The 14,237-nt window shown below is 43.4% G+C and overlaps 1 protein-coding gene across 1 annotated transcript in view; it reads left to right on the top strand.

Moving 5' to 3' along the window:
• Positions 1–14,237, top strand: part of LOC311144616 (zinc finger MIZ domain-containing protein 2-like) — a 92,327-nt gene that overhangs the window by 38,007 nt on the left and 40,083 nt on the right. The window contains exons 9-12 of the mRNA XM_084180654.1: positions 1,705–1,879; positions 2,056–2,197; positions 4,713–4,923; positions 5,138–5,243. Of these exons, the coding sequence (XP_084036780.1) occupies positions 1,705–1,879; positions 2,056–2,197; positions 4,713–4,923; positions 5,138–5,243 (634 nt within the window). The remainder of the gene's footprint in view (positions 1–1,704; positions 1,880–2,055; positions 2,198–4,712; positions 4,924–5,137; positions 5,244–14,237) is intronic.

Here is a 14,237-nt window from a genome sequence, read left to right on the forward strand (position 1 = left end):
AGTGTATGTAAAATTCTGACCCACTGGAATTGTGATACAGTGAATTATAAGTGAAATAATCTGTCTGTAAACAATTGTTGGAAAAATTACTAGTTTGTTAACAAGACATTTGTGGAGTGGTTGAAAAACTAGTTTTAATGACTCTAACCTAAGTGTATGTAAACTTCCGACTTCAACTGTAGGTCTGGGTGCCTTGTAAGGAACCGACGGCGAGCGAGTAAACTGCCTCTTCCATCAATCCTATTAGCCAATGTTCAATCATTTGCCAGCTTGTCCTACCAACGGGACATAAAAAACTGTAATATCTTATGTTTCACCAAGTCGTGGCTGAACGACGACATGGACAACATACAGCTGGCGGGATATACGCTACATTTGCTGGATAGAACAGCTGACTCCCGTAAGACAAGGGGTGGCGGTCTGTGCATATTTGTAAACAACAGCTGCTGCATAAAATATAATACTAAGGAAGTCTCGAGGTTTTGCACGCCTGAGGTAGAGTATCTCATGATAAGCTGTAGACCACACTATTTATCATCTATATTTTTCGTAGCTGTCTATTTACCACCACAAACCGATGCTGGCACTAAGATTGCACTCAATGAGCTGTATAAGGCCATAAGCAAACAGGAAAATGCTCATCCAGAGGCAGCGCTCCTAGTGGCCGGGGACTTTAATGCAGGGAAACTTAAATCAGTTCTACCTAATTTCTACCAGCATGTTAAATGTGCAACCAGAGGATAAAAAACTATATCCTCCTGATTCCTGCTTATAAGCAAAAACTAAAGTAGGAAGCACCAGTGACTTGGTTAATAAGGAAGTGGTCAGATGACGCAGATGCTAAGCTACAGGACTGTTTTGCTAGCACAGACTGGAATATGTTCCGGCATTCTTCCGATAGCATTGAGGAGTACACCACATCAGTCACTGGCTTCATCAATAAGTGCATCGATGACGTCGGCCCCACAGTGACCGTACGTACATACCCCAACCAGAAGCCATGGATTACAGGCAACATCCACACTGAGCTAAAGGGTAGAGCTGCCGCTTTCAAGGAGCAGGACTCTAACACGTATAAGAAATCCCGCTATGCCCTCTGACGAACCATCAAACAGGCAAAGAGTCAATACAGGATTAAGATTGAATCGTACTACCCCAGCTCCGATGCTGGTCGGATGTGGCAGGGCTTGAAAACTATTACAGACTACAAAGGGAAGCACAGCCGTGAGCTGCCCAGTGACGCAAGCCTACCAGACGAGCTAAATCACTTCTATGCTCACGTCGAGGCAAGCAACACTGAAGCATGCATGAGAGCATCAGCTGTTCCGGATGACTATGTGATCACGCTCTCCGTAGCCGATGTGAGTAAGACTTTTAAGCAGGTCAACATTCACAAGGCCGCAGGGCCAGACGAATTACCAGGACGTGTACTCCGAGCATGCGCTGACCAACTTGCAAGTGTCTTCACTGACATGTCCCTGACTGAGTCTGTAACATATTTTTTACTTAACATTTTATTTTGTATTTTCTTAAAACTGCATTGTTGGTTAAGGGCTTGTAAGTAAGCATTTCACTGTAAGGTCTACACCTGTTGTATTCGGCGCATGTGGCAAATAAAATTTGATTTGATTTGACCAGACTCATCTTTGGGTGTAGAGATGTTGACCTATTCCTAACCCTGCTCTCCTTGTCTTTGTGTCCCAGCTTGGCAGGCCAATGCCTGGTTATCCAAGCTCTCCCCTTCCTGGAAACCCAACCCCTCCCATAACCCCGGGGAGTGCAGTGCCCCCCTACATATCCCCTGGCCATGACGTCAAGCCCTCCTTCCTGCCTGACATCAAACCAAACATGAACTCCCTACCGCCACCACCCCCCACAGGTAAACCCCAACATGACTCATGCACACACACATAATTTGCTTTGGAAATTCCCTGTCTCTCAGTGTAGTCTTTGGTTTCACAGTTTTATCTCCAGAAAACAGAGACCAGTGTTGTGTGTTTGGACGGTCTAACAATGAGACATGATGACTGATTGATTGCGCCTGGAACTCCACAGGTAACCCTAGCAATGACCTGCGGCTGACCTTCCCTGTACGAGACGGCGTGGTGCTGGAGCCTTTCCGCCTGGAGCACAACCTGGCCGTCAGCAACCACGTCTTCCAGCTGCGCGACTCTGTTTACAAGACCCTCATGATGAGGTCCAAGCTCCTCTGCCCTGCATTTAATATACTGTAATGTACTATGCTATGCTGTACTAAACTACTATAGAGATTATTTGGCTCGTGTGTGTGTGAGGGTTTCCATTAGCCGGTAATAGCCAGCTTTTGTCAGAGGAAAATATTTAATTAGCGCCGGCCAATTGTCCAGGAGAAGAAGAAAAAATCCCATTGCGAAATAATGCTTTTGAGCCTATTCATTAATGGAAATACCAGTTGATTTAAATAGCCTATATTTGACTGGTCATTCTTATCAGTCTATAGGTTAATTTGCATAATTTAGTGGAATTAAATTGCTGCATGTATATTCAGTATATTCGTTATGCATCATATTTATCACACGAGTACACCATACAGATACAGAACCTTTAAGTGGAAAATCTGTCAGACGGCACGAGAGCTGCTGCTACAGCATCTCAAACAGCAAATGCATAGACAACGGAAGGCAGGCTTCAGCTCACTTTGTAATGAGCTGGAGGCAGTATGCATTTTGAAAACATATACTTAATTGTTTGAAACCTAAACGTTTTACTACATATTATGAGGCATGTCTTACCTTGCTTCAAAGTATCCTAGCCAAAATCAGACCATATCCATGGAGGCAATGGCCAAAAGGATGTGACGTCTGCTGATGTAAAAAGGGCTTTATAAATACATTTGATTGATTGATTGATTGATGGATGTGGACACCCCTTCAAATTAGTGGATTCAGCTATTTCAGCCACATCCGTTGCTGACAGGTGTATAAAATCAAGCGCACAGCCTGCAATCTCCACAGACAAACATTGGCAGTAGAATGGCCCATACTGAAGAGCTCAGTGACTTTTTAATGTGGCACCTTCATAGGATGCCACCTTTCCAACAAGTCAGTTTGTCAAATTTCTGCCATGCTACAGCTGCCCCGGTCAACTGTAAGTGCTGTTACTGTGAAGTGGAAACATCTAGGAGCAACAACGGCTCAGCAGCGAAGTGGTAGGCTACACAGAACAGGACCGCCGAGTGCTGAAGCGCGTAGCGTGTACAAATTGTCTGTCCTTGGTTGCAACACTCACTACCGAGTTCCAAACTGCCTCTGGAAGCAACGTCAGCACAAGAACTGTTCGTTGGGAGCTTCATGAAATGGGTTTCCATGGCCGAGCAGCCGCACTCAAGCCTAAGATCACCATGCGCAATGCCAAACATCGGCTGGAGTGGTGTAAAGCTCGCCACCATTGGACTCTGGAGCAGTGGAAACGCGTTTTCTGGAGTGATGAATCACGCTTCACCATCTGGCAGTCCGACGGACGAATATGGGTTTTGGCGGATGCCAGGAGAACGCTACCTGCCCAAATGCATAGTGCCAACTGTAGAGTTAGGGGGAGGAGGATAATGGTTCGGGCTAGGCCCCTTAGTTCCAGTGAAGGGAAATCTTAACACTACAGCATACAATGACATTCGAGATGATTCTGTGCTTCCAACTTTGTGGCAACAGCTTGGGGAAAGCCCTTTCCTGTTTCAGCATGACAATGCCCCCGTGCACAAAGCGAGGTCCATACAGAAATGGTTTGTCGAGATTGGTGTGGAAGAACTTGACTGGCCTGCACCGAGCCCTGACCTCAACCCCATCGAACACCTTTGGGATGAATTGGAACGCCGACTGCGAGCCAGGCCTAATCGCCCAACATCAGTACCCAACCTCACTAATGCTCTTGTGGCTGAATGGAAGCGAGTCCCCGCAGCAATGTTCCAATATCTAATGGAAAGCCTTCCCAGAAGATTGGAGGCTGTTATAGCAGCAAAGAAGGGACCAACTCCATATTATTGCCCATGATTTTGGAATGAGATGTTCAGTCCACACACTTTTGGCCATGCAGTGTAATTAATATCAACTTTCTTTCGTTGTTCAGCAGCCAAAGGCACAATCCTAGTCATAAGCTAACCAATGCTAGGTGTTGCATATTAGGTCTTTCCTCTATCTAAATTTCTAATGGATATTTTATCTCTGGCACATGAAAACTGTGTTTTCCCACTAAGTGCATTATGGAACAAACATTTGCGCGTAGCCTGCTGCCTTGTGCACATTGCTGCGCTTATAACGTGAATAAATAATAGTTTATCAACATTTTATGCTAAACGTCCTGATCTGTTGCTTTTTAACAAGTGGTTGTATGAATTTGGGATCTATTGTCCCACAACTGTCCCAGAGTCTGTTTGGAATAGGCAATTTCTTTCTTGATAAGTTGGCCAATAGATTAGGTAAACTTTTGTAATATGGGGGATAATAGATTGACATAGGCTAGTGATTTTGCTGTTTGTTACTCGTCTAGTTGGCTGAGGAAAAGTAAATGTGGACAGTTAACATCTTCAAAGTGCGGATCAGAATTTGGTAAGAAGGACCGCACATTGTTGCATCCTCGACTTTCATGTTCTGTTTATATGAATTACCGTGATTTCTGTCATTCTGTCTGGTGCCACATTTTCCTAACGGAAACCCTGATGTGTGTGTAACCATACGCAGGCCTGACCTGGAGCTCCAGTTTAAGTGTTACCACCACGAGGACCTTCAGATGAACACCAACTGGCCAGTGTCAGTGCAAGTGAGCGTCAACGCCACGCCCCTCACCATCCAGCGCGGCGACAATAAGACTTCCCACAAGCCCCTGTACCTGAAGCAAGTGTGCCAGCCTGGGAGGAACACCATACAGATCACTGTCACCGCCTGCTGCTGTGTGAGTGTCCTGCAACCACGCTCGCGCACACACACACCTCCGTTGAATGGAGTCTCACCATTGTAACCACCATTGCAAGTGTCACGTCACATCAAACCTGTAGCCCTCTATATACAGACAAGTGTTCACTATTGCAATGGTAATTTCTAATCCTAAACATCTTTCCATCTCTTTTTCTCCTTCTCTCTACCTCCCTCCCCCTCTCTACCTGCAGTCTCACCTGTTTGTGCTCCAGCTGGTCCACCAGCCGTCAGTGCACTCAGTGCTGCAGGGTTTGATGAAGAAGAGGCTGTTGCCACCGGAACACTGTGTTACTAAGAGTGAGTAGTGGAGCATTTATGTATTGAACCTTTATTTTACCAGTCCCATTGAGATATATCATCTCTTTTTGCCGTTGGAACTAGGACTACCACTCAGGGATGCAAACTCGTCACTTCAGAGCGTGATGTCATATCAGAAGGAGTGCTTTATCCAATGTCACGTGTGACTGCAGTGATCAGCCAGCTGCATGCCCTAACCAGCCAATAGCCTACTCAGCTGCTTCTCTACGTAATGGCGAGCTGTGGTGTGCAGAGAGTGATTGGGCTTCTGTTACATTTGTTTAATTATTGGAGCAGCTCGCAGCGCGAGCGTAGTGGATAGATTGTATATTTTAATTTAGCCTGTAAGAACATACCACAGGCCAGTCTGACTAGGCTTCGCTGTCACGCAGCCTGTGAGTGCCACTGCCTGCCATAGGAATAATTGAGCATAGTGACTGTCATGCTTGCGCTTTTACATCGTTGGAAACTGCGTGTCTTATTCTTTAGCACTCATCTCCTCTTACACCATTTAAGCTAGAAATGCTGTTCAAACTTTAAAACGTGTAGACTGATCTGGACTAAGTTGCTTGCATTCAACCTTTTTATATCTTGTATACTTTTTAAACAAATCAACTTTTTGTCCTTTTTGCCTGTCTTCATTCACTTTCATGGGACTTTGTTTCAACATTCTAAATCTCCCCATTGTGAAATCACTTCCAGCATTCCATTCACTGTAAATGCAACAATGCAACTTTTGACACAAATCAGCTACTTTTACCACTTTGACAAAAACCTTGACAAAAGTTAGAGTATATGAAATCTTCCTCTACTTCTCTGCTATTCAAATTTGTTCACCGAACGATAGTATATGTAATGGATCTAACGATACAGCTCTTTTAGTAACTGCATTAACACATTTCTTCCTACTTTTTCCAAACCACTGCCATTTTGACCACTACCCCAACAAGTCAGACAAAAACTTAGAGCGTATGAAATCTTCCTGTACTTCATTGGTTTTCAAATATGAATAGCTTCTACCAATCAATAGATAGAGCTGTTTTAGTAACCCATCAAATGCTCTCTTCATAGATGCAGTAAGTCATGTCATGTCAGCTAGCAGATAAATTATTTACCAACAACCGCTGCAAATTCCAATAAAACTCAACTAATGACCACAACCACACAACTGGTGATCACTACTGACCACAACTACCAACCACAGCTACTGAATACAACCACACAACTACTGACCACAACTACTGAACCAAACAACTACATACCAAAACTACTGACCGCAACCACACAACTACTGACCACAACTGCTGACCACAACTACTGCTCTGGGCTGCACTAGCTCTGGTCCTGGGTGTAAATAGCTATCTCTGTCTCGCACTAGCTATGGTCTAGCTCTGGTCTGTGCTATAAATTATAACTACTTAAATATGCATACATTAGCATAATTCCTACCAACAATTAATCAATCAATCAAATGTATTTATAAAGCCATTTTAACATCAGCAGATGTAACAAAGTGCTATACAGAAACCCAGCATAAAACCCCAAACAGCAAGCAATGCAGATGTAGAAGCACGGTGGCTAGGAAAAACTCCTTAGAAAGGCAGAAACCTAGAGAGGAACCAGTCCCCTTCTGGCTGTGCCGGGTGGAGGTTATAACAGTACTTAGCCATTAAGGCCAGAATTTTCTCCAAGATGTGCAAACATTCATAGATGACCTGCAGGCTAAAATAATAATCACAGTGGTTGTAGAGGTTGCAACAGGTCAGTACATCAGGAGTAAATGTCACTTGGCTTTTCATAGCCGGGCATTTAGAGGTTGAGATAGCAGGTGCGGTAGAGAGAGAGAGTTGAAAACAGCAGGTCTGGAACAAGGTAGCACGTCCGGTTAACCAGGCCGCAGGCAGAAGAGTTGAAACTGGAGCAGCAGCACAACCAGGTGGACTGGGGACAGCAAGGAGTCATCAGGCCAGGTAGTCCTGAGGCATGGTCCTAGGGCTCAGGTCGTCCGGGAGGGGAGGGAGAGAGCGAGAGTGAGAGAATTAGAGGGAGCATACTTAAATTCACACAGGACACCGGATAAGACAGGAGAATAACACCAGAAAAAATAGACTGACCCTAGCCCCCCTGCACATGGACTATTGCAGCATAGATTCTGGAGGCTGAGACAGGGGGGGTCGGGAGACACTGTGGCCCCGTCCAACTATACCCCCGGACAGGGCCAACCAGGCAGGATATAACCCCACCCACTTTGCCAAAGCACAGCCCCTAAACCACCAGAGGGATAGCAACAGACCACCAACCTACTACCCTGAGATAAGGCTGAGTATAGCCCACGAAGATCTCCTCCACTGCACGAGCCTGAGGGGGCGACAAACCGGACAGGAAGACAACGTCAGTGACTCAACCCAGTCAAGTGACGCACCCCTCCTAGGGATGGCATGGAAAGCACCAGTAAGCCAGTCACTCAGCCCCCGTAATAGGGTCAGAGTCAGAGAATCCCAATGGAGAGATGGGAACCGGCCAGGCAGAGACAGCAAGGGCGATTTGTCGCTCCAGTGCCTTTCCGTTCACCTTCGCACCCCTAGTTGTGGTCAGTAGTTGTGGTTAGTTGGTGTGTGGTTGTATTCAGTAGCTGCGGTCGGTAGTTGTGGTCAGTAGTGATCAGCAGTTGTGGGGTTGTGGTCGTTAGTTGTGTGGTCAGTAGTTTTTTTCTCTCAGTGGTTGTGGTCAGTAGTTGTGGTCAGTAGTTTTGGTAAGTAGGTGTGTGGTTCAGTAGTTGTGTGGTTGTGGTCAGTAGATGTGTGGTTATGGTCAGTAATTGTGGTTACTCTTCACCCTCATCAACATTTTTGCCTAAGCTGCCACGTGCTCCTCTGTGTCTGTGAGTATACATAGCAACGGTTCCGTTTGGGCTGCTCAATGATGAGACATGAGAGAGCTACTGCTGATTTTGTACGTTTGCCCACTGACAAAGACATGATCAGTCTATAATTTTAATGGTAGGTTTATTTGAACAGTGAGATACAGAATAACAACAAAAAAATCCAGAAAAACGCATGTCAAAAATGTTATAAATTGATTTGCATTTTAATGAGGGAAATAAGTATTTGACCCCCTCTCAATCAGAAAGATTTCTGGCTCCCAGGTGTCTTTTATACAGGTAACGAGCTGAGATTAGGAGCACACTCTTAAAGGGAGTGCTCCTAATCTCAGCTTGTTACCTGTATAAAAGACACCTGTCCACAGAAGCAATCAATCAATCAGATTCCAAACTCTCCACCATGGCCAAGACCAAAGAGCTCTCCAAGGATGTCAGGGACAAGATTGTAGACCTACACAAGGCTGGAATGGGCTACAAGACCATTACCAAGCAGCTTGGTGAGAAGGTAACAACAGTTGGTGCGATTATTCGCAAATGGAAGAAACACAAAAGAACTGTCAATCTCCCTCGGCCTGGGGCTCCAAGCAAGATCTCACCTCGTGGAGTTGCAATGATCATGAGAACGGTGAGGAATCAGCCCAGAACTACACGGGAGGATCTTGTCAATGGCAGCTGGGACCATAGTCACCAAGAAAATAATTGGTAACACACTATGCCGTGAAGGACTGAAATCCTGCAGCGCCCGCAAGGTCCCCCTGCTCAAGAAAGCACATATACAGGGCCGTCTGAAGTTTGCCAATGAACATCTGAATGATTCAGAGGAGAACTGGGTGAAAGTGTTGTGGTCAGATGAGACCAAAATCGAGCTCTTTGGCATCAACTCAACTCGCTGTGTTTGGAGGAGGAGGAATGCTGCCTATGAACCCAAGAACACCATCCCCACCGTCAAACATGGAGGTGGAAACATTATGCTTTTGGGGTTTTTCTCTGCTAAGGGGACAGGACAACTTCACCGCATCAAAGGGACGATGGACGGGGCCATGTACCATCAAATCTTGGGTGAGAACCTCCTTCCCTCAGCCAGGGCATTGAAAATTGGTCTGAATGGGTATTCCAGCATGACAATGACCCAAAACACACGGCCAAGGCAACAAAGGAGTGGCTCAAGAAGAAGCACATTAAGGTCCTGGAGTGGCCTAGCCAGTCTCCAGACCTTAATCCCATAGAAAATCTGTGGAGGGAGCTGAAGTTTCGAGTTGCCAAACGTCAGCCTCGAAACCTTAATTACTTGGAGAAGATCTGCAAAGAGGAGTGGGACAAAATCCCTCCTGAGATGTGTGCAAACCTGCTGGCCAACTACAAGAAACGTCTGACCTCTGTGATTGCCAAGGGTTTTGCCACCAAGTACTAAGTCATGTTTTGCAGAGGGGTCAAATACTTATTTCCCTCATTAAAATGCAAATCAATTCATAACATTTTTGACATGTGTTTTTCTGGATTTTGTTGTTGTTATTCTGTCTCTCACTGTACAGATAAACCTACCATTAAAATTATAGACTGATCATGTCTTTGTCAGTGGACAAACATACAAAATCAGCAGGGGATCAAATACTTTTTCCCTCACTGTAGCTACTTTTTGACACTCTATACTCAGACAAACAGCTGTAACTTTTTATTGGTAGTATATATTTCTGTTTAGATTTAAAACTTTTGTCTAACTTGTTTGGAAATTGGTCAAAACAGCAGTTGTTTGTAAAGGTTGAGACGGAAACTTGTGTATGCAGTTACTAAAACAGCTGTATCATTAGATCTGTACAATATACAGTGGGGAAAAAAAGTATTTAGTCAGCCACCAATTGTGCAAGTTCTCCCACTTAAAAAGATGAGAGAGGCCTGTAATTTTCATCATAGGTACACGTCAACTATGACAGACAAAATGAGAAAAAAAAATCCAGAAAATCACATTGTAGGATTTTTAATGAATTTATTAGCAAATTATGGTGGAAAATAAGTATTTGGTCAATAACAAAAGTTTCTCAATACTTTGTAATATACCCTTTGTTGGCAATGACACAGGTCAAACGTTTTCTGTAAGTCTTCACAAGGTTTACACACACTGTTGCTGGTATTTTGGCCCATTCCTCCATGCAGATCTCCTCTAGAGCAGTGATGTTTTGGGGCTGTCGCTGGGCAACACGGACTTTCAACTCCCTCCAAAGATTTTCTATGGGGTTGAGATCTGGAGACTGGCTAGGCCACTCCAGGACCTTGAAATGCTTCTTACGAAGCCACTCCTTCGTTGCCCGGGAGGTGTGTTTGGGATCATTGTCATGCTGAAAGACCCAGCCACGTTTCATCTTCAATGCCCTTGCTGATGGAAGGAGGTTTTCACTCAAAATCTCATGATACATGGCCCCATTCATTCTTTCCTTTACACGGATCAGTCGTCCTGGTCCCTTTGCAGAAAAACAGCCCCAAAGCATGATGTTTCCACCCCTATGCTTCACAGTAGGTATGGTGTTCTTTGGATGCAGCTCAGCATTCTTTGTCCTCCAAACACGACGAGTTGAGTTTTTAACAAAAAGTTATATTTTGGTTTCATCTGACCATATGACATTCTCCCAATCCTCTTCTGGATCATCCAAATGCTCTCTAGCAAACTTCAGACGGGCCTGGACATGTACTGGCTTAAGCAGGGGGACACGTCTGGCACTGCAGGATTTGAGTCCCTGGCGGCGTAGTGTGTTACTGATGGTAGGCTTCGTTACTTTGGTTCCAGCTCTCTGCAGGTCATTCACTAGGTCCCCCCGTGTGGTCCTGGGATTTTTGCTCACCGTTCTTGTGATCATTTTGACCCCACAGGGTGAGATCTTGCGTGGAGCCCCAGATCGAGGGAGATTATCAGTGGTCTTGTATGTCTTCCATTTCTTAATAATTGCTCCCACAGTTGATTTCTTCAAACCAAGCTGCTTACCTATTGCAGATTCAGTCTTCCCAGCCTGGTGAAGGTCTACAATTTTGTTTCTGGTGTCCTTTGACAGCTCTTTGGTCTTGGCCATAGTGGAGTTTGGAGTGTGACTGTTTGAGGTTGTGGACAGGTGTCTTTTATACTGATAACAAGTTCAAACAGGTGCCATTAATACAGGTAACGAGTGGAGGACAGAGGAGCCTCTTAAAGAAGAAGTTACAGGTCTGTGAGAGCCAGAAATCTTGCTTGTTTGTAGGTGACCAAATACTTATTTTCCACCATAATTTGCAAAAAAATTCATTAAAAATCCTACAATGTGATTTTCTGGAATTGTTTTTCTCAATTTGTCTGTCATAGTTGACGTGTACCTATGATGAAAATTACAGGCCTCTCTCATCTTTTTAAGTGGGAGAACTTGCACAATTGGTGGCTGACTAAATACTTTTTTTCCCCACTGTATTTGAATAGCAGAGAAGTAGATGAAGATTTCATACGCTCTAACTTTTTGTCTAAGTTGTTGGCCAAGTGGTCAAAGTAGCTGATTTGTGTCAAAAGTGATACTATTCTGGACCGATTTGCACGTTTTAAAGTTTGAATAACGTTTCTAGCTGAAACGGTGTAGGAGGAATAGCGTTCCAAATAATAATAATAACTAGATGGTATTTGCACATGTAGTACAATTGATGGGACTTGCTTTAACTCTTTAAAAATAATTTTTGTGGTAGAAGTTATACTATTTAAATCAAAGCAGCTTTAAAGTATGTATGGTTTTGAAAAACGTTATAGTAGTGGTAGTGTCTGCAGTAGTAATGGTGGACACTGGTTATAGTTGAAAAAATAGGGAGATGAAAAGTTCGAAAAGCCTGAACATATGAAAGTTGGTTTGGTGTATCTAGCTTGAACTGTTCAAGAGTTAATGTTGGTGAGTTATATTATGCAAAGTTATGCTAGTTTATACAGTTCTAGTTGATCTTTTTTTAAATAGAATTTCAAGTTAGGATAGCGGGACATGTGAAAGTTGGTTTGTTGTCTTTAGCTTGAATGGTTCAAGAATGTATGTTTGATGAGCTATATTATGCTAATTTATACAGTTATAGTTGATTTAAAAATAATAACTTGAAGTTAGGATTGCCTGAACATGTGAAAGATTGTTTGGTGTATGTAGATTGAACGGTTCAAGAGTTACTGTTGGTGGGTTATTTTACTGTTGGTGGACTAATTTAAGCACATTTATATAGTTATAGTTGATACAAGTTGTAAATAATCTGAAGTTAGGATAGCCTGAATGTTTTAAAGTTGGTTTTATAGCTTAATTGGCAAAGGAGCAGGACCATTTAAAATAACCACCACTGTATTACTGTGGTTCTAATTCAAACCCATGTTAATTTATGCAAATGTAAAATGGTTATAATTCTAAAAGTATAACAAATCTGAATGCAAGCAATCTAAGTTGGGTCAGTCTGAATGTTTGTTTGGCGTTCATAGCTTAAACAGTGTAAGAACAATGGTGAATGTAAACACTTCTTATTCAAGCCTATGGAGCTTTTTTATTAACAACTAAAATGGTTATAGTTCAAAAAGTATAAATGTTGTCAAAATTTTGAATGCAATCTTTTTTAATTGGGTTATTGTGAACATCTCGACGTTAGTTTGGCGTTGATAGCCTAAATTATGTAGGAGGAGATACATTTACACATTTCCCGCTTGTAAGTCTATGGCACTTTTATTGCCATTGATATTCATAGAGAGCTCATTTAAATATTGTTGTAGTACAAAAATAATACATTATAAAAAAAAAAAATTCTCAAGCAACCTAACCCAGATCAGTCTACACGTTATAACGTTTGAATAGCGTGTCTATCTTAAATGGTGTAAGAGGAGTAGCGTGCGAAATCATAATAATAAGTAATTTTGTGGTCAGTAGTTGTGTGGTTATGGTCAGTAGTTGTGTTCAGTGGTTGTGGTCAGTGGTTGTGGACAGTAGTTGTGGTCGGTAGTTGTGTGGTTGTGGTCAGTAATTGTGGTCAGTAGTTGTGATCAGTAGTTGCGTGGTTGTGGTCTATAGTTGTGTGGTTCAGTAGTTGTGTGGTCAATATTTGTGTGGTTGTGGTCAGTAGTTGTGTGGTCAGTAATTGGGTGGTTGTGGTCAGTAATTGTGGTCAGTAGTTGTGTGGTTGTGGTCAGTCGTTTTGTGGTTATGGTCAGTAGTTTTGTTGTGGTCAGTAATTGTGTGGTCAGCAGTTGTGTGGCTGTGGTCAGTAGTTTTGTGGTTCAGTTGTTGCCTGGTCAGTAGCTGTGCTCAGTAGTTGTTTAGTTGTGGTCAGTAGTTTTGGTAAGTAGGTGTGTGGTTTAGTAGTTGTGTGGTTGTGGTCAGTAGGTTAGGTCAATAGGTTAGGTCAGTAGGTGTGTGGTCAGTAGCTGTGTGGTTGTGATCAGTAGTAATGTTAAGTAGTTGTGGTCAGTAGTTTTGTGGTCGGTAGCTGTGGTTCAGTCGTTGTGTGGTCAGTAGTTGTTTGGTTGTGGTCACTAGTTCTGTGGTTGTGGTCAGTAGTTGTGGCCAGGTAGTTGTGGTCAGTACTTATGTTGATTAGATGTGTGGTCAGTAGTAATGTGGTCAGATGATGTGTGGTTGTGATCAGTAGTTGTGTGGTTGTGTTCAGTAATTGTGGTCAGTGGTTGTGGTCTGTAGTTGTGTGGTTCAGTTCTTGTGTGATCAATATTTGTGTGGTTGTGGTCAGTAATTGTGGTCACTCTTCACCCTCGTCATAATTTTTGCTTCCCGAGTCTGTGTGTGTGTCCATATCTGTTTGGGCTGCTAAATAATGACACAGAGAGCTGTTAGTAGACGTTAGCCAGACACTTTTTGTCACTCTAAACTCCGACAAACAGCTGTAACTTTTTATTGGTAGAAGCTATTCCTAATCTGCTCTATCCAATCAGAGGGTTACAGCCCACCCTCCTCTTTAGAGACAGACAAACTAGCCAGTTGAGTTATTTAGAGCACGGAGCATAATCCTGAGAAGGAGGATGAAGCTAGTGAGTATTAGAAATCTTCTCTTTATCATTCTAGGTCGCCAGACTGGGGAAGCATTCAAAATCTTAGCGCTAGCTGTTCGGTCTGAAACAGATTCACAAATGATGGGAA

This window comes from Coregonus lavaretus (assembly GCF_964263955.1).
Source record: "Coregonus lavaretus genome assembly, chromosome: 17".
Lineage (NCBI taxonomy): Eukaryota > Metazoa > Chordata > Actinopteri > Salmoniformes > Salmonidae > Coregonus > Coregonus lavaretus.